At 43.5% G+C, this 19,955-nt stretch overlaps 2 protein-coding genes across 3 annotated transcripts in view; both read right to left on the bottom strand.

Moving 5' to 3' along the window:
• The window catches only part of igsf9b (immunoglobulin superfamily, member 9b), a 28,406-nt gene extending 14,061 nt beyond the window's left edge, over positions 1–14,345 (bottom strand). For both annotated transcript variants that reach the window (XM_035640582.2, XM_035640584.2), the window contains exons 1-3: positions 13,847–14,345; positions 7,614–7,709; positions 5,710–5,916 (exon numbers count right to left, since the gene is read on the bottom strand). In XM_035640582.2, the coding sequence (XP_035496475.2) occupies positions 5,710–5,916; positions 7,614–7,674 (268 nt within the window). In that variant the 5' untranslated portion in view covers positions 7,675–7,709; positions 13,847–14,345. The remainder of the gene's footprint in view (positions 1–5,709; positions 5,917–7,613; positions 7,710–13,846) is intronic.
• A 2,444-nt stretch (positions 14,346–16,789) lies between these two features.
• Positions 16,790–19,616, bottom strand: tmem230b (transmembrane protein 230b). The gene is made up of 3 exons (XM_035640945.2): positions 19,340–19,616; positions 17,339–17,461; positions 16,790–17,247 (listed from the first exon to the last, which is right to left on the bottom strand). The coding sequence occupies exons 1-3, from the start codon at positions 19,433–19,435 to the stop codon at positions 17,107–17,109; spliced, it is 360 nt and encodes a 119-aa protein (XP_035496838.1). The 5' UTR covers positions 19,436–19,616; the 3' UTR covers positions 16,790–17,106.
• Between the last annotated feature and the right edge of the window lie 339 nt (positions 19,617–19,955).

The following is a 19,955-nucleotide window of genomic DNA, read 5'->3' as shown; positions in this document are numbered from 1 at the left end:
GCATAGATAGCTGTGTGCAACAAATGTGAATTCTTGAATGCCCTGCAACCTTGAAGTAACAATATCACGAGAAACACAATATCCTCACTATTCACACGGTTTCCCTGCAGACAGCTGGGGCTGGAGCAGAGCCTGAGAGCCATGCAATTCACGCAGCACTATACGCGCCCTTAAGACAGGGTGAAACACTCACTGGGAGTAAAGACAGACATCAATAGCTAACAATTAACCCTGCATTCCTGACTGGGACCGTTGCTATGCTTAATAGTTTGGCTTAATGATTGACTGACCTAAAAGACAGACCGGAGTTTGATGGGCGGTGCTCACTTAAGAGTCTCCATAAAGTGAATGCCTCTGATTTCAGGTCAGCATCTTTCAAACAGTTGGGCGGGGCTCGGAGAGAGGAAGTGTGCAGATGGATGATAACAGGTACGGGGATAACTTTAGGCATTTTCCTCTTATCTCTCTGTGAGGGATCCTCCCTGAGGTGTCCATTTCCTATGCAAACTTTTCCAATCACACGTGGAATTCACTGCCCGCTGCAGATTGTGGGGGAAAAACACTGTCATGTGCAAAATCCCACGAGCCTTCTTTAAACACTCACCTAATCCTCATGTGGCTAAATATTATGGTATACTTAAAGAGCTCTGTGGCTAATAGCACCTCTTGTCATATTTTGTAAGGGGACCAAAGCCACAGCCCCGTGAAAGTCCCACTGACTGACCGTGTGGCACTGGTCTTGTGGGTTCAGAACCACGTGGGCGTGTATACATGTTGATTTTCAAAATTTGATGTGTGCCCAGCCCCCTGGATTTCAAAGGAGGAATTCTGTTTTCCCTGTCAAACACTTAACCCTTTCCTGTATCCTTCCTCTTGTCCATCACTACAAAGGCAGCCCCCCTTTTTCCCATTCTCCAAGGTTACCATAGTGATGCGACTGAGAAAAGCCCGGGCTGTAGGTTCAGATTTGAATTCAGTTGCTGTAGAAACGCGCCGCAGCCAAACATGGGTCGGGTTGATTACACGGGGGAGGGGTGAGTTCTTTCTGTCACATATTTGAAAAATTAGAAGTAGGGGAAAAACATGTTTAGGTTTAGAAAACAGCCGTGTCACATCCACAGCACATGAGGCAGCGGAGGGAGAGAGAGAAAGGAATGAGAGACAGCAAAGAGTGTACTTTGTTTTCCTTTCAGCCTGTGGACAGACAAAAGGCCGACGCTGGGTGACAAATGTTGCTTTATTTAAATTTGAATGTTGCATCTTTGAACTGGAAATGGACTCTGTAATGGCACTTGGCAGATGCTTTGCCCTGAAAGATTGTTCACAACAAAGGTTGTTTTTCTCGCTGATGCACAGATACAATGCAGATACGCTGGAATAATTGATCACGAGTTGAAAAATGATCAACCATATTAGTATATTATCCCACTTCTAAAATCAAAGAAGAACTGAAGGAGGGGTTACAGAAAGGTTACTTGAATTGCACACATCGATAATCCACTGACAACCAATGAGAGCTTGACCTTTCTGACCTCTGTGCTCCGTAACTCCCCGGCAGACACATCCATCACTCTCCTTGGTGCTACATTTGCACAATGTCCGCGAGTCCTCTTGAGGAGACAGACATCATTAGATTCTACAGTGAACAGGGAATGGCTGAAACAATGGCTTTTCTCGTGTCCGCCCTTCCGACTCCTCCTCGCTGTTTTCTCTCCGGGAGCTATCACGTGACAGCTCCAGTCTACCTTAAAATGAGCCCTTGTTTCCAACAGGTCAAGCTGCGGTGCAGCCAAGGGTAGAAAATGGAAACGCTAATCCATCAGAGCTGTGTGAACCTCTGAGGCGCACCCTCTTCATTTTAGCAAGGGTCAGGTTCTCGCCCAGTGGGTGGCAGGTTGGGCATAACTCAGCTTTCAGAGCCTTGCCGCTGGCCAGGAGCTGGGCTCGTCTCATGCTTTCTGATCTTCCATGCTTTTTTTTTTTAAGGTAAGATTGATGTGGCTTTTCTGCAAGTGAAGCCGCTGCAATGCAACTGAGTGAGGACAGCTTACACCACGTACATTTTATCGACATTATTCTTGTTCATTTTGGGTTACAATTGTGATGCTAAACGTTTCATTTCACATCGTACTGTTATAGTGTAATTTGACTTCATTTTTAAAGCAAAGGAATCAAGATGTGATTTTTGCACAGAGCCTTCCCACTGATATTTACTGACGTAGAAATACATGGTGTGTAGTGAGTTACATGTGATACAATAGCAGTGGTGACTATGGAGGAAGACAGATTATTCTGTTTGGAGAAGCATCAGCACTGCTTTTCTTTGTCCATCAGTATGTACATAAGAGAGCCAGGCAGAGGTGCATTGTGGGATGTGTTTTGATTTGAATACAATCATAAGTCTGGGACCGGCCCCCTGCCTCTGACAGCTCACCCCTCCCGCCCCCCCACATTTCTCTCTTCAATCCTCCTGTCTCTCTAATCAGTTTAACCCTCTTATGAATAGCTCTTTGTCGTGAGATAGATTACAGTTAACTCTGTCCCTCTCGCTCTGTCCACCACTGTTAACCCCTGCACCGGCAAGCACACCCATCTCACGTGCCTAATATAACTACAGCAGCAACTTGAGTTACCGCAGGCGTTAGCTCTCGCACATGATCACAAAGCAAACGTGTGAATTTGAATATTCTTAATATCTGGTGTTCTCTGCGGTGAGGTGGCGCTAAGTGCTTGAAATATTTTCCAGTGCAGAATCTTTGGCCTTTTTTTCTGGTTAGGAAGAGATAACACTGATGTTAATAACTGTCAGTTGCCTGGAGTTTCCTCAGTTGAACTGACCATTGGGAAAATATGGATTCCTCCAAGAGTAATGCACATCATTGGTGAACCTAGTCAAAATATTGTGGGCAATGCAGCTAAAAATAATGCATATTTTACCTAACACAAATGCAGTAATCTTGCTGCAGTTGATTACTTCAGCTATAACACTTCATATTGTTCACTCACGCCACACGAGGACACTTGGACTACGTCTCCAGGAGAGCAGGATCTAACAGGAAGCGCGGAGCATGATCTCATGCTCTTCATAAGAATCTGGCCAGCGACACACCTGAGGCATGAGGTAACAGGGCCTTTGTAATAACTCGCTGCCCTAAGCTGTTGAACGTGAAATTCCCCAGCTGCTGCCAGCTATTCTTCTTTCATTGTGTCATTGTTTGCTAGACACCGTTCCTGGTCTAGTCGTAGCGGGAAAAACTGGTTGGCGATGATAAAAGTGCTCAGTTTCACCTTTCAGCTTCTTGAGTCACCAAGTAGACTTGTGTTTGCAGAAGCGTAGTTGTTAATTCCACTTTTTACGTTTACAGAGGGAAAGGTCAGGGGTTTGTGTGTAATGCTAGATTAAAATCTGTGTGCGCGTAGGTGAATTGTTCATGTGAGTTACAAATTGCGGCCCTTAACTTCTCCAGTGTTCAGAGGTCACACAGAGAACGTGATGGAGGCCTGCTGAGATCTGGGGGTTTTCCCATTGTCGTTCTAACCTCAGGTCGGAGTTCCCTTCTCACAGTCTCTACTGGTTTACTTCAGCCCACAGGAGACATTTGATCTAGCTCCGCAACAGTAAACCATCCTGACACCGCAAGACTTGAACATATTGTCTCAACAAATGCAACTCAAACAGACTATAATAGTGTGTCAGTCAGAGTTTATCCGGCTGTTTCCTCTTTGTTGTGAGTTGACTAGTGTTCGGGCCTGCAGGGCATGCTGGAAGTGAAACGGAGAGGAAGGGAGATGAGGGGCACTAATACCTTCCTGGTTCACTTCAAGGAGAGAAGAGAGGCTGGTGTCTAACAGGTTCAACAGAAGGACGCTGCTCTCCACTCATGGCACTCCTCAAATACAGAACACAATCTCCAATGCACCTGATATCATATCAAACATTTGTTGGTTTAATGGACTGAAATAGTCATCCAACATATCGCCTGGTCTAATTTCTTTCATCTCAGTTTCTAAAAATGCCAGACGGCATCGGTGTGTTTGAGACAAAGCAGCAGACCTAGGACAGAAAGCATTTCGGAATGCTTTTATGGTTTATTTTAATCTACTTTAATGGGACTGCACAATAGGAAGGACAGGAAACACTTAGAATTAATATTACATATTCACGTCTGTCACCCTACTTAGCTTTATTGGAAGCAGCTATTATGCTGTAAGTCCACCCCAGGTCACTGCGATACCCATAATTCTTTGTCTTTTAACTGTTTCTTGATCTTAAACCTTGAAAAGTAAACGATCCCTGCTCTCTTGTTCCTGTTCTTGGACAAGCCTAGACATATATCTGAAAATGGCTGCCTACTTGATTGTCTAGTGGGTTAAATCTGAAATCCCCCAACATTTTAATTTGAGGGTAGAATACATTAGACCCACTGCGCTGACACGCTTCACATGCAGCCATCTGCCTCCAGTGGGAGGGGAGATATGAGGATCTGAATCAGACAGGGGCAAAGCCCACACCAGACAAGTACGCACAAGGAATGGATATGGAAAAATATCAGGGCATCCCGAACAATCTCTGCCACATCTCTGCAACGTTGTTTACTTCATTATAGCTTCCTTTGCATCAGATGACTGCCCCTAGACAATGACGTGGTTAACGGCCTACAAGAGGGTTAACATGCCAAACACATGCAGACCAACTGTGGAGGCAGTCTGTTTGTGGCTCAGCCCTTGTGATCCTTAAATGTGGTTCCTGGGTTATCATGTCACTGCAATCAAGTTTCTGAATAAGTGGCTTTCATTCTCAGTGGGATCTCCGGTTAAAATAAGTTGTAATACGACAAATGCGAGGGGGCATTTGCGGCAGTTTCTCGGTATATTTCAGTGACCTAGTTGGGACAGTATGGGATTTGGGGTGTCCTAGTAGTCCTGTTAGCTTTGGCAAAGCAAGGCGAGGTTGTGATACCCCTCTTTGTCTTTTGTCCTCTGGTAGACAATGACGGGATTATAGGGCTCCAGCAAGAAACTCCCATTATTCCCAATGCTTCATCCATCCTCCTTCCAGCACAACAATCTCCCCTTACTGGGTCACCCCTCAGCATACTAATAAAACACTGTCATCAGACCACCAAGCCCCCACTTATACTCCTAATCCCCCCCATTGCACAGCGTTACTGGTACCCCTCTTCTTATTGCTCAGCTACCCCGCCCCCCCTTTCACTGCCTCCATGAAAACAGATGCATTCTTGCTATTTCCCTTCTCGCCACACTACAGCTGCAGTCTAGAAACACACAGACTGAACATGGGGATTTGTGTGTGGATGCATTACCTATTTGGGCTATTCTTTCATTCAAACCTCCCCTATAGCCACGTTGTCATAAATAGCAGTGTAACCTCCTCATGTCTACCTTTGGGCACACTAGACAGAGTCACGTAACTCGAGGTGAAAGAGACAAGTTGCCCCATGTATACACGCCCTCCCCCTCACCAAAGTCTACTGAACCATAATTAGAGAAATTGGTGGTCAGTCTCTACCATTTAAGAAACACACCGGCATGATACTGGCTTCTTCTTTGTCTGACTGAGCGCAACCAAAAGGAGGATTCAGTCAAAGAAAGGTGACAGATTTACTTCACGCACATGTATTTTCCAGGCAAGTAAAATCTGTTTTCTTTCAACAGATGTGTCAGTGAACACACATGTATGACACTTACCCTTATAGTTTGGATGAACACGGGGAGCGTACACTCCAAATTTGATGAGGATGGGAACGTTGTAACCCAGGCGCACCCACTCCACCACATGTAGAGGAAAGAGGTTTGGGGTGGTGGCTTCTTTGTATGTAGGCGCGAGATTGCAGCCCAGCTCTGCGGAGCCCCCCACTCTGCCATGGACCAACGATGACACACCTTGAGACAAACCTGTTAGGACAACAGCATATCACCAAGATAAAGCATGGGAGTCACTGTGGACATTTGCTGATAACATAAGAGGGCAATAAACGTTACACGTGTGAATAAACAGAATAAATCATGTTCTATAGGGCCCTGAGAAATATGAGCCTATTAAGGTGAGTTATGTCTGCGAGAGAGGCCAGATTAACCTCTTTGGAATTTTTTGGTCAGTCGTTCCTGCGAAAATTGTCTTCTATGCTGAGAACAGTTCATAAATGTGAGCATTAATATCTTTGGGGTGAGAGGAGGGAGCTGGGGCCACACAGGCAGCAAAAGGTCAAGACACAGGAAAAGGTGGTGGGAAACTAATTGCAAAAGAAGCAACAACGGGTCCACAAATGCTTTGTTGAACTGGACCTACAAATGTGACTTCCCCAGAGTGTTCCCTGCTCAAAGCTGGGCCATCAGAGGGCGTGTAAAACAACAATTTGGTGACAAGATCACATAGCTGCAAAGCCTGCAAACACACACAGCAATCCCATTAGGGACACCTGGAGCAGTCGCTCCTGTGCCTGGCTGCCATGTGCTGGGTGCCAGTGTTTGCTCTGCTGCTCATCTGGCCTGGTGATTACTTTAATCTCAGAGGGGGGGGGGGGGGGGGGGGGTTACTCTGATGCAGGACAGCAGGATCCTCTGTGCTCTCTCCAGCCGACCTCTCACCACCCCCTGGGGTACACACATGGTCTGCGGACCAGCACAATCAATCCCACCACCCCCCCCTTACAAATACATGCACGCACAAAGAGAAGCGTGCCTAGGGTTGGGGGTAGCATAAATCCAGGATTGATCTAAATCCACACCCAGAGATATTATTTAAGTTGGATTTTGGCCCCATTCCCTATTGCCCACTCATGTGCTGTAACCCCTCCTCTTTACTTTCTCCACGGCAATGGGACATGTGCCAACTTCATTATGGTGTCGCTCAAACTGTATGTAGGCAGCTAAACGGCGACATATGCCAGTTGCTTTGCAAATCTTTACCATAACAAGGGACATGGGTCTTGTTGATGTTTGTAGACAAAGAGCTTGCGGTGAAGAAATGCAAACAGACAAATGGAGGAAAACAAGTGGTTGCGTCATGAACTATAAAAGATTTTAGTAAAAAAGGGTAGGGTTATAGGGTTAGGGCTTGTTAGGGTTAGGTTTCACAAATCACATTAAGTTTCATCCACAATCTGTTATACAGGAATGAGGAATGAGGTATATAAGGAAAGTGAACTTAAATTACTTCTGCTTGGCATTATATGTAAAATACAAAAAATAAAAACATTTATTAAAATGTATTTGCCCCCCCAATTCAATGGTAGGGGAAACACTGTGTGTATACATGTACAAGTTCTTTTTATACATGTTGAGTGAATTTTCCATGTCAGTGTTACATAACCATGTCTCTTATACTGTATTTTTCCAAGTAATCAGAACTGAATCTATAATAATTTGTCATTTTCGGGAAAAAGTATTTATCGTTTTGAAAACATGAATGCTTTTTGTGAATTACCAGTTTGTTAACAGTTTCCTGAAGAGCATTTTATTGTTACGAAGACAATACAGTACTGAGATAAACCATTTGTGAAAAAACAAGATCAAAAGGAGAAATTAATTATGGAAATGCACAGTAAAAGTAAATTTAAGCGATGGATCCATATTTTCATTAGCATACTTACTAAGCAGACAGATGGCTACTGCAGTGGTGACAGCCTGAAGCCACCGTCTCTCCAGTCCCATGGCCGTTCGTCACACTTCTTCACACATCTCCCAACCTGAAAGAGAAGACCACACATCCCGTTTACTCTTCAACAGAATAAATACTTCTGTGCCATTCACACATTTGCTGCTCCACAAGGACATCCCTCACATCCCCACTCAGACAAGTGTAATCCCTCAAGTTAACATCAACTCATAATCCAGCAACTACACTACATTCCAGATGCTTCTTGGTCAATAAATAACTGTATTCTTTTAAAACAGTTAATCCCCTGGAAAATTGCATGTCTGGGCTGTGGTTGGATTAAGGCAAATAAGCTATTCCTCCATGTGCTACACATAGAGAGTAGGGCATGAGATTGCATAGTGTGTGCATCCTGTTGAAATTTGGTGTGTGTGTGTGTGTGTGTGTGTGTGTGTGTGTGTGTGTGTGTGTGTGTGTGTGTGTGTGTGTGTGTGTGTGTGTGTGTGAGAGAGAGTGTGTCCACACAGAAGACCTATACAAGGCGAATCTAAATGTATGTGCAGATTAACCTGATGCATGTGATTGGTCCAGCTCATCCACAAGGTCTCGTCTCACGTTAAATAGGCTAACGGCAATTGACAGGTGACACGAGCCACGTTGAAAGGTGTGTCTCCACGACACCAGATGTGATCTTATTACCAACGCTTAAAAATGGAACCTAAGTGGCTTAAATAGAATGCCATTAGATGACGTGCATAAATCAAACTGAAATCAAGACCACATAGAATATATTACACATCAAGCAGCCAATGTAGTTCACCTGACTATTACGGTAAAAGCACATGACACAACTCATGTAAGCGCACCAATACGATCTTCATCTCCTAATGAGCCCCACAAACAGGATTCCACTTATCCAAATTGTGGGCCTACTTCAGTGGAGCTGCAGCAACTCGTGAGGCCCTCCACTTCAAATTGGATTGGAGGCACACGTTTAAGTTAATGCCCTTCAAACATAATAGAAGACCATGTCCCCCACCCCTTAAGTCACTCCATTCAGCACCCCCAGTACGAGCTTCTAACTCTAAGTTCATTTAAGTGATATAAGAAGGAGACTATTCTTGGAAACCAGGTAGGTGTTAGATATTAACTGCTGATACAACCACAGATGCAGAAGCACAGGATAACTGAGTCATGTTTAGTCCCTTAGAGGGAATGTTTGCACTCGAGTAAACAAACAGCCCAGAATAGAGCAGGAGAAAAGGTGCGTTTAATTCCTTGTCCTTTCCTGACACGGGGAAGGGACTGTTGCTGTTGGGGCTTTCCATGATGCACGATAATAACTTTTGTTTTATCACCTTTCCTGAAACAAGAAGATAGACAAGGCTAAGGTTACACAAGCACTGAAGAGGAGTGGGACAAAAACACATCAGATAGAGGTTGGCTTTACAGTAAAGGCTGATGAAGAGGGGAGGGTAGAAGCCCACGAAAAATCGCTGAGCGGTTTTAGCAGGACAGAATCCTTTCGGTGCGATGGTGGCAAATGCGGAAAGGATTACTCCTGCTGAGCAAACATTACTTGCTCAGTAGGGGTGTAGGAATAAACAGAACTCTTATAATGGATTCCAAAAAATACAGCAATAAATCTTTTCAGTCCAATCATTCGTGTGTCACCTCCAGCCATCACGATGGAAGTGATGGCACATCACTGCGCCATCTTCGCTGTTGACCTCACAGTCATTTTAATGACATGACAGCAAAGGTTATGAGGAAATATATATATATGTAATTCTAGCCCAATATCTAGACCTCAAGTAACATTTGACAACCACAAAACAAATCTTGCCCTTGCTCCTGCCTGCTATATTGTGCTTCCACGCCAGAATATATGACTTGTGGGAACAGACAGACGGGGCTGAGCCCGCACCGAGCTGGCAATTTACAGAGGAAGCCTGGAGGGGGCTTTGTCTGCAGGTGCAGGAGTAGACAGAAGACAAACAGGTTATTTCCTCAGGCAGCAGAGCAAAGCAAGGGGCCATTTAATTGATATGTACACGTGGAGGGCATTAAAAAAAAGAGTCCAGATGTTTACGGTGGGAGTTTAAAAAAAAAAGTCAAAAGCAGCATCATGTGCCATTTATCTGCAATTTCACATAATCACTTATAGACCTGTAAGTAATTATGATCTACATCTAATAATTAACTTACAAAGAAAGAATAAAGTGGATTACAGCTCCTGTTTAACAGTGAGGGCATGCAGCGCACAAACTGGTGCATGTGAGAGGTGTGAGGGGTTTACTCCGACACACTAATCTTCTCACAAGGGTAACTGAGGGAAAGTGGACATAGTTAACTGTTTGCGAGTCACAGTACAATGACTTTATAGAAAATGTCATACCATGTCCCTCCTTCACTTGAAATCAAGTTTTGGAAATAGATAGAACTTGGATAATGTGATGATTACTGGGATAAAAAGTGACAACACAAAAAAGAACAACAGTCAAGCACGACTTAATATTGGGCCTTCATATGATGAGTTTGGTTATCACAGGTAATAGTAAGTACTTATGAAAAGAAACATCCTGCCATGGCACAAGACATTCTGCTCTGTAAGGTGCGCAGACGTCGCTGACTGGTGCGATGTTACGCTGGGCTTTCATTGACACAAATTGCTTTGGATCTAGTCGTGGCTTTGCCTTCTGGATGGAACATTTGTAACACCCAGACTAATCCTGCCCTGCTGCTTTGAGTGTTAATAGTGTAATTGAATTAGAGACCGAATTGGTGAGACAAATCAAGGACACCGTCATCTGAATGTGCAGTGATTAATCACTGGCAACATCAAGTCACAAAGCATACGGTGATTCCGCCATGTCGACTGGTGGAGAGGATATGACCAAACTTGCAGTTCGGGTTTTCCACATTTTATGGAGGGCATGTGCCACAACCAACAAAGTGCAACTTGGTTCTTAACCCACCAAAAGAAAATAATGTATTGTGCACTTCGTCTATAGCAGAGCTATAAATCTCCTATTTAGAGACTGGTTTTCTCATCTCCACTGCCTAAGGACAAATTTACATCAGCTAACAACTCTGGTGGCAGTATTTCACTCAAAAGAAAAAACAAAGAGGCTCATATACTCTTCAAAACACAGAAATGTCATGAAAAAATCTGCAAGAAAATGAAAAACAAATAAGATGAATGAACTTGTCCAAGCACTGTATTTTCCTGCCTTATATGCAAGTAAGAAGCTGATTCCAAGCTGTCAGCTGCAGCAGCTGCTCAGCCTGATCTCTCCATATGCATCGGCTCTGCGTCACATTGGACTAAACTGATTGGGAAGCATAAATTGAATAATGCAAAAGTTAAGGTGCACTTTATAATGACCTACACGGTGCAGGAGTTAACAGGAGCAGGGCCGTTGAAAAGTAATCTTTTCAACTCTCTTGTAAACTTGATAAGGGAAAAAATTGAACTGTCAATTTCTCCTTCTAGTCTAATGCCTCCTTTGACACAGGGAAAACTCAGGATAAAAAGTTAATTTTGGACAAGTGTGTTAAATGGGTGTGTTATCCCTCAGTATCTAAGGAGAGCAACAAGTGATGCTGGTGACAGATACAAGCCTGATAAGAAGTAGCATTACTCTCTTAATAATCCTTGCTAATCCTGACAGAGGCCGTAGCTTCAGTGCAAACCAGCCTGTAGCAGGAAGTACAAGTGATTCTCGAGCAGAAACTTTGAAGAGAGGTGCACAGAGGAATCTAGAACAGAAGGGAGAATCTCACGACCAACCCACAACGAGGACAACATCCACCCAAATGTAGATTTACAAACTAGATTGTAAACCACCAATCCAAACACAACTGGTTGGACCAGCCTACACAGTACAGCAATCAATTCATGGATTTTGTCACTGGCACGCCAACCCAGTTCAGAAACCGCGTTGTTGACCTTTACTTTAACCAAAGGAAATGAACTGGGCACACACTGGGCACGAGAGCGGAGTAGTCTCGTGAGGGGAAAAGCCTGCTGTGTATGGATTAACACAGTGATCGTTGGTAACCTAACACATTCCGCTACAGGGAATAACAGTATTGACTAATGGGTAGTGGTTTTAATGTTTTTTATTTACTCACACAGAGAAACTTGCAATTTTGCCCTAATTGACCACTGCTGCAAATAAGTAAATCACGGAGAGGCTTACGGCATCAGTGGAGTGATTTCATGTTTTTCGCCTCCTTGATGATTTCATATGGCCCAGGGGGTCTCAGGGGAGCAGAAAATGACCTGAGTGTAGTGAAAGCTAAGCAGCCGACATCCCTCATGTTACTCCAGAGTATTTGTCCTTCCCTGCCCCCAACTCTCAGGAACAGGTCGGTCCCATAAAGCGACTTTCAAGACACGACACTGAGAGGAACCAAGGGTCAAAAGCCAAAGGTAACAAGCCTGAAAGCTGAAGTCCAGTGTTATAGCAGGGCGGTGGATCTATTCTTTAACGTGAAGATCAATGAGACGCGCTCTCAAAAAAAGGTATTGAAGTATTTACGATAGAAAAATGTTCACTGATGCGGTTCTTCTCATTTCCTTATTCAGGACAATTGTTATAGAACTAGATGTGAAGGGCTTTTTCACACACACGACTCCACTGATGAGACATGAGTGCATCATTTTCTGTTTATTCTAATATAAGTATCCCACAAGCTTCAGTTTTGTGTCACTGTTACACATTCACTGTGAAGATCTACAGACTGCAACTTAACCACCAATTTAAAAAAAGATGCAATTTGGAGAAAGCAATTTTAACTCATGAATAATTACTTTCTCATGCAATCAATTTCCCCCAGCATGACAGTGTGCCTACAGGGCCCAGTTGGCCACATCGTGTTTTGAACAGTGCAGTATAATAATGAAATGTCAAGGCCTACTAAATGTTGAAACACGTGGGCTATTACTGAGTGGGTGTCTGCCAGATAGACCAGGAGAGCATGGATGACTTCAAAACATGGTGGAAGGAAAAAAGAATTGTCAAAAGCGATCCCACAAGCTGACTTGTTATTTTTTGTTTGCCAAGAAACACCAGAATGGGCGTGAATATTTCTCACCGGCGTACCTCAGACGTGACTAAAACTACCCACATGCTGATGAGGAATTGAAAGAAGCTTATATTTATGAAAGTAACAAGTCCAATGGCTTAACAACATAAGAAGATAACAGGCATCATGTGTCCGTGCACCTCAGGTTCTAACCACCGAGTGTTAAAAAGCACAGCAAAAAAACAAAGACGGGGAAACTCTAGAGCAGGGGGGAGTATGAAGCATTAGAGGACTGCACTCCTCTGCACAAAACATCCAGAATGAGGCTCTCTCCCTCTCTCCCAGCACATTGCATCATGGGGAGCAGCGGGCAAACAAGCAGCCCGGTCCATGTGACACAGACACAGGACAAAAAGCTGCTCGCCGCTTCAGAGAATTGTGACGCTCAGTCTCCTCAACATCACCAACCAGACCTCCTGTAAAACCAAGCAGGTGCATCTTTTGTCCAACAGCCAGACTCACACAACAAGCAGACAGGAGAGAGAGAGAGAGAGAGAGAGAGAGAGAGAGAGAGATTTTTGATTTTGAAAACACAATGTTTATTAAGATTTACCAGAGAACATCACGGTCCTCTACAAATGAAATGAAATGTGTGAGAGAGAGAGAGAGAGAGAGAGAGAGAGAGAGAGAGAGAGAGAGAGAGAGCCCTGAATAAAAGAAAACAAATGAATACATACATTTATTTTTATTTTTTTTTTTACTATTTTGACAGACTATCGTTCTCACCATTGTTAATCCAATGAGGTCGGTTGGGGCTCATTGCGGAGTGTTTAAAACCTGTTCACTGTGGTTTTAATGCGAGAGAGAGAGAGGGGGGAAAGACACGCACTCTCTCGGAGATCACAAGTGGTGCATGTGATCGCACCAAACGTAAACAAAGGCGCGAGGCATCATCGCGTCACCGCACTACACTCGCCACGCAAAAGTGCGACTGTCACAGCAACAAGATGAGTCTCCGCGATATAATATTGTGGCGCTGAAACTGGACACGGAAGACGACGCGGTCCCAGCTGAACCCGCACAGCTCCCTCGAAGTGGTGAGAGCAAGGGAGGGATGTCACAGATTGTTGGCAGATGTTGATGAAGGTGTTCTCTGCGTTTCACTGACGGGCCTAGTGAGGGTGTTCTGGTTACCTTGCTCGGGCCACTTCTCACTTGAAGCTCAGAGTGCGCCCTTTCGATCCATCGGTGCTCCTCGTGTAGACCCTTTAGAGTGGAAGGAGAAGGAGGTCCGCATGTTTTTGGTCTCAGTCCGTGCGTGGATCAGGAGGAGAGTACAAAATGAATCCTGATGGTTGAAAGACGTCCGGTAAAAAAAAAAAACACTCTTCAATAAAAATGCATTAATCTCAGGCCACCTTCATGGAACCGACTTCAGGGCATTTAAAGTCCATTTCGAACTTCCCACGCCTTGTCCGTTATCTTCTTTGTCCAAACTTGCACCGAAGCGCCTTCAATCGTAAAGTGAGCGTATGTGATTCACCTCGTGAACGTGTGTGGATGTCTGTCGGTCGACGCAGTGCACGTTTGACATCGAACGGGGAGCAAGTGTCCACCAGAAACTCAGCCCCAGTGCACGTTGAGTTAGAGACCTGCTGTCCGCACTCCCTCCGCGTCCCTCCTCCCACCTCCTCCCTTCTACTACTCCGACGCTCCGCGCACACCGACGTGACCACGGTACTTCCGGTTACACCTTTCAACATAAAGCCCCGTGCTGACGAACAAGGCTCTATTGTTAAAGGCATGAAGCGTAAATACGAACTGACACGATTAGTCAAACAAGCCACTAGTCGAGGAGAAACTGCAGCATGTATACGCTATTCTGTTTTATATATGATTGACTACAATGAATACGTTTTGACAGCAAAAAGTCGATTTAAAATGATTAGCCTACCTCCAGATGTGGGAAATTGTGAGGGGCATTTACATTTCTGACACTTTATGAGCATTACACACCACGATTATCAATGTAAAGTTTATATGGGAGATTTTGAAAAGTGCCACAGGATACTGAATTAATTAAATAAATTGGACGCTTGGACAACGACCAAGGACAATATTCAAAGCAGACACGTCCGGTCCCATCAGCTCATGCTGCGGTTAGAGCGTAGTCTGTGGGACAGAAGGGGGCGGGGGGGGGCTTTTATTTTGAAGGATGCCGTATGAACTTCCGCTTATTTGCCACCTGTCTCCGTTTGACTTGTTGCTGGTGCTGGTTTAAGCGCCTCAGACAAAAGCGTCTGTCCGTGGGAAAGACTCGAGGGGTCGCAACAAAAGGCGAGCGCGCCCTCGAGGACGACGTTCGACCGCTCGGCCGTTCGGCGGAGCGTCCAACCAGGCGTCAGTTCAAAACACCTCGCGAGGCGCAGAGAAGACATTTTAATTTACAGTGTGTAAAAAAAAAAAATTGAAAACGGGTGTGATCTAAAAAGTGTAAATAATTTATTGAGGTGTACTACCCCCCAACCACAACCCCCCCCCCCCCCCCGCCTACACACACACACACACACACACACACACACAAACACACACCCCTTGCCCAAGGAGTCATGACAATTGTCCTATTGAAGACTCAAATTGCCACATACCAACTTGCTGAATCTGCTATTCGCAAAGTCACAATAATAACCATATTATTCTAATGTCTATCTCAACTGACCCCCGACCACCCTGCTCCATAGCAACAACAGAGCAGGAGCACTTCACGTTGTGCAGTTCCCACGGCTTACTGGAGCAAACGACCAAGTGTTGTGGGCGAAGTGCTTTAACTGGAGCTGATTGGCTAACGGCTCAACATCAAGCTAGCACGAGACGGCTAATTACCCCTGTGTAAAACTGTATATTTAATATTCATAATACATGTAATACTTGAAAACCTAAACTAGCAAGTCAGTCAGCTCCATTATTTTATTAATTTAGCCCAAAATTTGGTTTAATTAGAAAACTCATTCTCGCCCAATGGCCATTGACTTGTAACAAGTTTCCTTTTCCCTATTTTTTCTTTTTACCCCCACAAAGTCGTAGAAAACAGGCGGGAAAATGTGCTCTTCTCATGTTATGCGGTGCTAGTCCCGGATCAACGGGCACTGATCGGGTTCGTGACGGAGTCCATTAGTAAGAAGGGCTAAGGCAGACCCCTGTGTGCTGATACGGTACGTTTAGAGAGAACAAAATCAAGCACAAGTCTTTTAGCAATATTTGACTGAGTGATTTTTCCATGATTTCTTGTTGTGACATGACAAGATTAGAAAATAAAATGATCTCAACTGTGGTTAAACGCTATTAAATCACTATAATAAACCTAGAAATGTACTAATTTAGTCATTTATTACATGTCTGCTCAAAAGTTGTGCTGCTTTGTCTCATGGTTGACTAATATTAGGTTTTATGTGGGTTTTTTTTATGTAAAATAAATTCTTAACAGTAATTCTTCTAGAACATCAATGCCTGAATCTACAGTGGTTAATAACACAATTAAAATCAATGCTCAATTAAAACAAATGCTGGATTGGTCAATGGTAGATTGCTTAGGCAATGGCTGCATAAGATACCAGGAATTGTACAGATCTCTGTTTATTCTGTGAGCTTGGATGTAGGTTTGAGTGCTTTCTGAAAAAGTAGACAAGTAGAAAAAAAAAATCTAAGCTCGGTTGTTGGATGACTCATTGTGTCCAGTTAGTAGTAAGAAAAACAAAGCAAACTGAAAGGATTGTACTATACAAGCTCAACCTTTACTGGTTATGTGTTCCACATGACATTATCTGACAAAGGAAATGGGAGGCGCTCGTCCTGCCTTTCACTAGCACACTTTTTTAAAGGATGTTGAAATTTGAAAGTTGATGGCGCCGATTAAAGGAGAAAAGGCTTTTGACAGAGGTTAATAGAATGTCAGGCCTTAATTGCATGCGTGGCTTCCTGTGCTTCACCGTTTTACAATGTCTACTCACACTGGACAGGTGCACCATATGGAGATCGAAGGATCGGGATTAATCACTTGCAAATCCTCCTAGAAAGCACAAGTCTGCGCAGTTAGGGAGATTTAACTGGCGGTTGAGTCAAATTGTGTTACACAGTATGTTGACCACATTGTGGACAAAGCGGTATTTGCCTTTTATTGAATTATAAATAAATTGAATTACAATAAAACGACTCATCAAAGCATTGTTTCATTAAGCAATCAGGCTAAATGAACAAATATACAATTCGAGCAATATCTGATGCCGATATGACTTCATAACAGCAGACTGGCATTATCAGATTAACATACTGGTTAAGGGCAGCGATTAGACCCAATTTTCTTGAAAAGGCATCACTACCTTAAGTTCAGCACGAGCAATGATGAGGCATGTGTGCATGTAAGCACAGAAAGACTCTGGCTGAAGCTACAGTGCGGGTCAGTCATCAAAGTCTGGGATATCGTCATAGGAGTATCCTCGGTAGCCCTTTGATGCATAGTAAGCTATCCGCAGGTGGTAAATTCCAGGCAGGAAGACGAGGATCCCGATGATGAGGACAGGCACGGTTCGGTCCGAGTGCTGGGAGAGAGACAACATTTCACACATTTATTTATACACGATAAAAGACGTTAAAAAAGAACAAATCTCTCCGTCTTGAAAAAGTACTCACAGTGACTCCAAAGTATCCAGCCAGGAGAAGGGAGCCGATGATGATTAACAGGGAGCCAATTAAGAAGAGGACTGTGGCTAGTGCAATTGCTTTGTATGGGACTTTGGGTGGGCTCTTTTTGAACTGGAGAGAAAGAGAAATATTTAATTAGACCACATTTCCCCAGACACAGCAGGCTTTGTCGAGCACTGCTGTTTTCCCACTCATAATGTGGACAGGCAAATTTAGTCTGGCTCATAATGTGCGGGAACTTCTTGGAAAAGTCAAAGTCCGCGACTGGTTGTCAGATAATTTCTACTGAAAGGTAACGGCCTATATGAACAGTGAAAAGTCCCACATTTTTGCACTTTTCCTGTGTTTTAATTGGAGTTTTGATGTCATTAAAGATATATTACTGTGGTTTAAAGTAAAAAAAAAACATCTTGATGTAGTTTTACATCTCCTCCCTCTGACACAGCGAACACGTTTACACATACGATTTACTTTGCTTTTACTGCTCAGGAAAAAACAGCGTATTAACAGATTATTTACAACCTGTGGACATTTATCCTTGAATGTTGTGTGAACAGCTCTGCCAGAAAGCTCGAATCATAACCACAGCACTATTGTGTATAGGCAGCTTATTGAATTCTCCTCACAGAGTCAATATTTGTCTATGTGACAGTTCAATTTTACGCAAACCATCAGGGGGATGTGAGTAACACAATTTGGAAAAATCAGGAGCAAAAGAGAGACAATACACCCGCGTGCACACAAAGCCGCTTTAATTATTCATGTCAGGGAATTTGTTAGCCAGGGCTATTTTTGTGGGTTTGTCTATTTCACAGTCAACATTTATGCCTCATGTTAAGGCTGTGCATGAACAGGCCAATTTTACTCACAAAAGATACATTTATTAGACTTGTTTTTAGTAGCTAATTGAACTCTAATTGAAATCTATGACTGTGGAGAAGCCTATTCAAATAATGAGAAGAAAAACACCCTGATGAGGTCAGTGGGGTTATCTCAGCTTGGGCCTGGGGACAATAAATTCATAACAATTCAAACCATACAAACTAGGGGCAAGAAGTTTGAAAGAAGTGGACATTTACCAAAACTGAAGACCGATATGGAGCTGCATTGTGGGAAATTTAGGATCAACTTGAACAGGCAACATAAGACTCCACCGCTTCCAAACTGCCCATTCTTTTAAATCGGACTCTCACATATATATTTTTAATTTCTGTGTCAATACATTTGGCCCATCTCTTTCTGGGATTACAAGCCACCCGTAATTTACCAAACGTACAACTTCTTTCAGTATTACATATAAAAAAAGGGGAAACTGAATGAAGGTGCACACAAATAAAAGAAAGACACATCAAAGGAAATCCAAAATGAACCAATTACATACAGAACTATTACACATCTATACATTGATTCAATAAAGAAGTTTTTTCCCTCTTCTCCTGGGCTTCTATCATGTACAAAATCTTCTTTTTTTAATTTCAACATCATTTTGATCCTCACATTGAACAACATTTGTATTGCAGCAAGGCAAACATGGAAGACAATTAGACACACGGCACAACAAAAGACAACAAAAGAAGGAGATCCACATGAACTGGGGCACTGAATAATAAGCACATGGAATACAACCATAATTTCTCATAATTTATAATTTAGTTCTACATTCCATAATTAAAGTGCCAGTTTTAGACAGATTATGATCACCATAATTGTCTGTGCCAATTCCATGCCCTCCAATGTTATTGGAGTACAATACTACATCACCGTAGTACCCCCCCGAATCTCATTATAACTCACTCTCAGTTCAGAATTGCCCTTGTAAACCATAACTTGATGATGAAGATGAATGTGGTGACCTGTGACCTTAAGTCAATAATGACAATATGTAAATCATTGTTGATTTTCAAAAAACCACCAACAACAGAATTATATAATATATGTTCTGATCCAACACGGATCATTATGTGCTCCTCGTCCTACACCGTGTCTTACCTGTAGGTCAATGTAGCCGTCATCATCGGAGGCTAACCTGGAGTACTGGACCTTGCTGTTGGGACTCCCGCTGGACACAACGTTACGAGCGGGCATCTTGGCCAGCTGCTCGCTAGCGCTTTGTTATGAGCGTGTCTTTGTGGCAGGAGTAGCTCGGCTACAGCTGCATTAACGAACCGGCAGCCATCACAAAGTAACACTTAAAACAGAGAGATCACAGCGTGCCGCTGACTGTTGTTGATTTCCCGATATAGAACTTCCGCGTTTCCGTCTGCTCTGCGCATGCGCGCACCGAAAGCGCGTTATCGGATATAATGGATGGAAATGTAAAATCAGCGTTATTCCAAGATTGCATGTCATGTGCGCAATGCTGTGTCAAACGTTTACTTTAAAGTGCATCACAGCAATTCAAATTTGTCCAACTGCTTGATTTGACACACTGTGTCTAGTCTGATTAAATGTTAAATGTTTTCCTTGTGGTGATTTGCAATGATCCATGTCGGCCACAAGAGGGCAGAGTCGGGTGTTATTCAAATGAGCAGCCGCGCGTCAGTCTGGTGTCAACGTTCATCTCAGTCTGGATCTTCCCTTTTCCCGAGGTGATCTCCAAGGCTTT

Source organism: Scophthalmus maximus, chromosome 19, assembly GCF_022379125.1.
Source record: "Scophthalmus maximus strain ysfricsl-2021 chromosome 19, ASM2237912v1, whole genome shotgun sequence".
Taxonomy (NCBI): Eukaryota; Metazoa; Chordata; class Actinopteri; order Pleuronectiformes; family Scophthalmidae; genus Scophthalmus; species Scophthalmus maximus.
The sequence above is the reverse complement of the archived record's forward strand: the minus strand, read 5'-3'. Positions and strand labels throughout refer to the sequence as shown.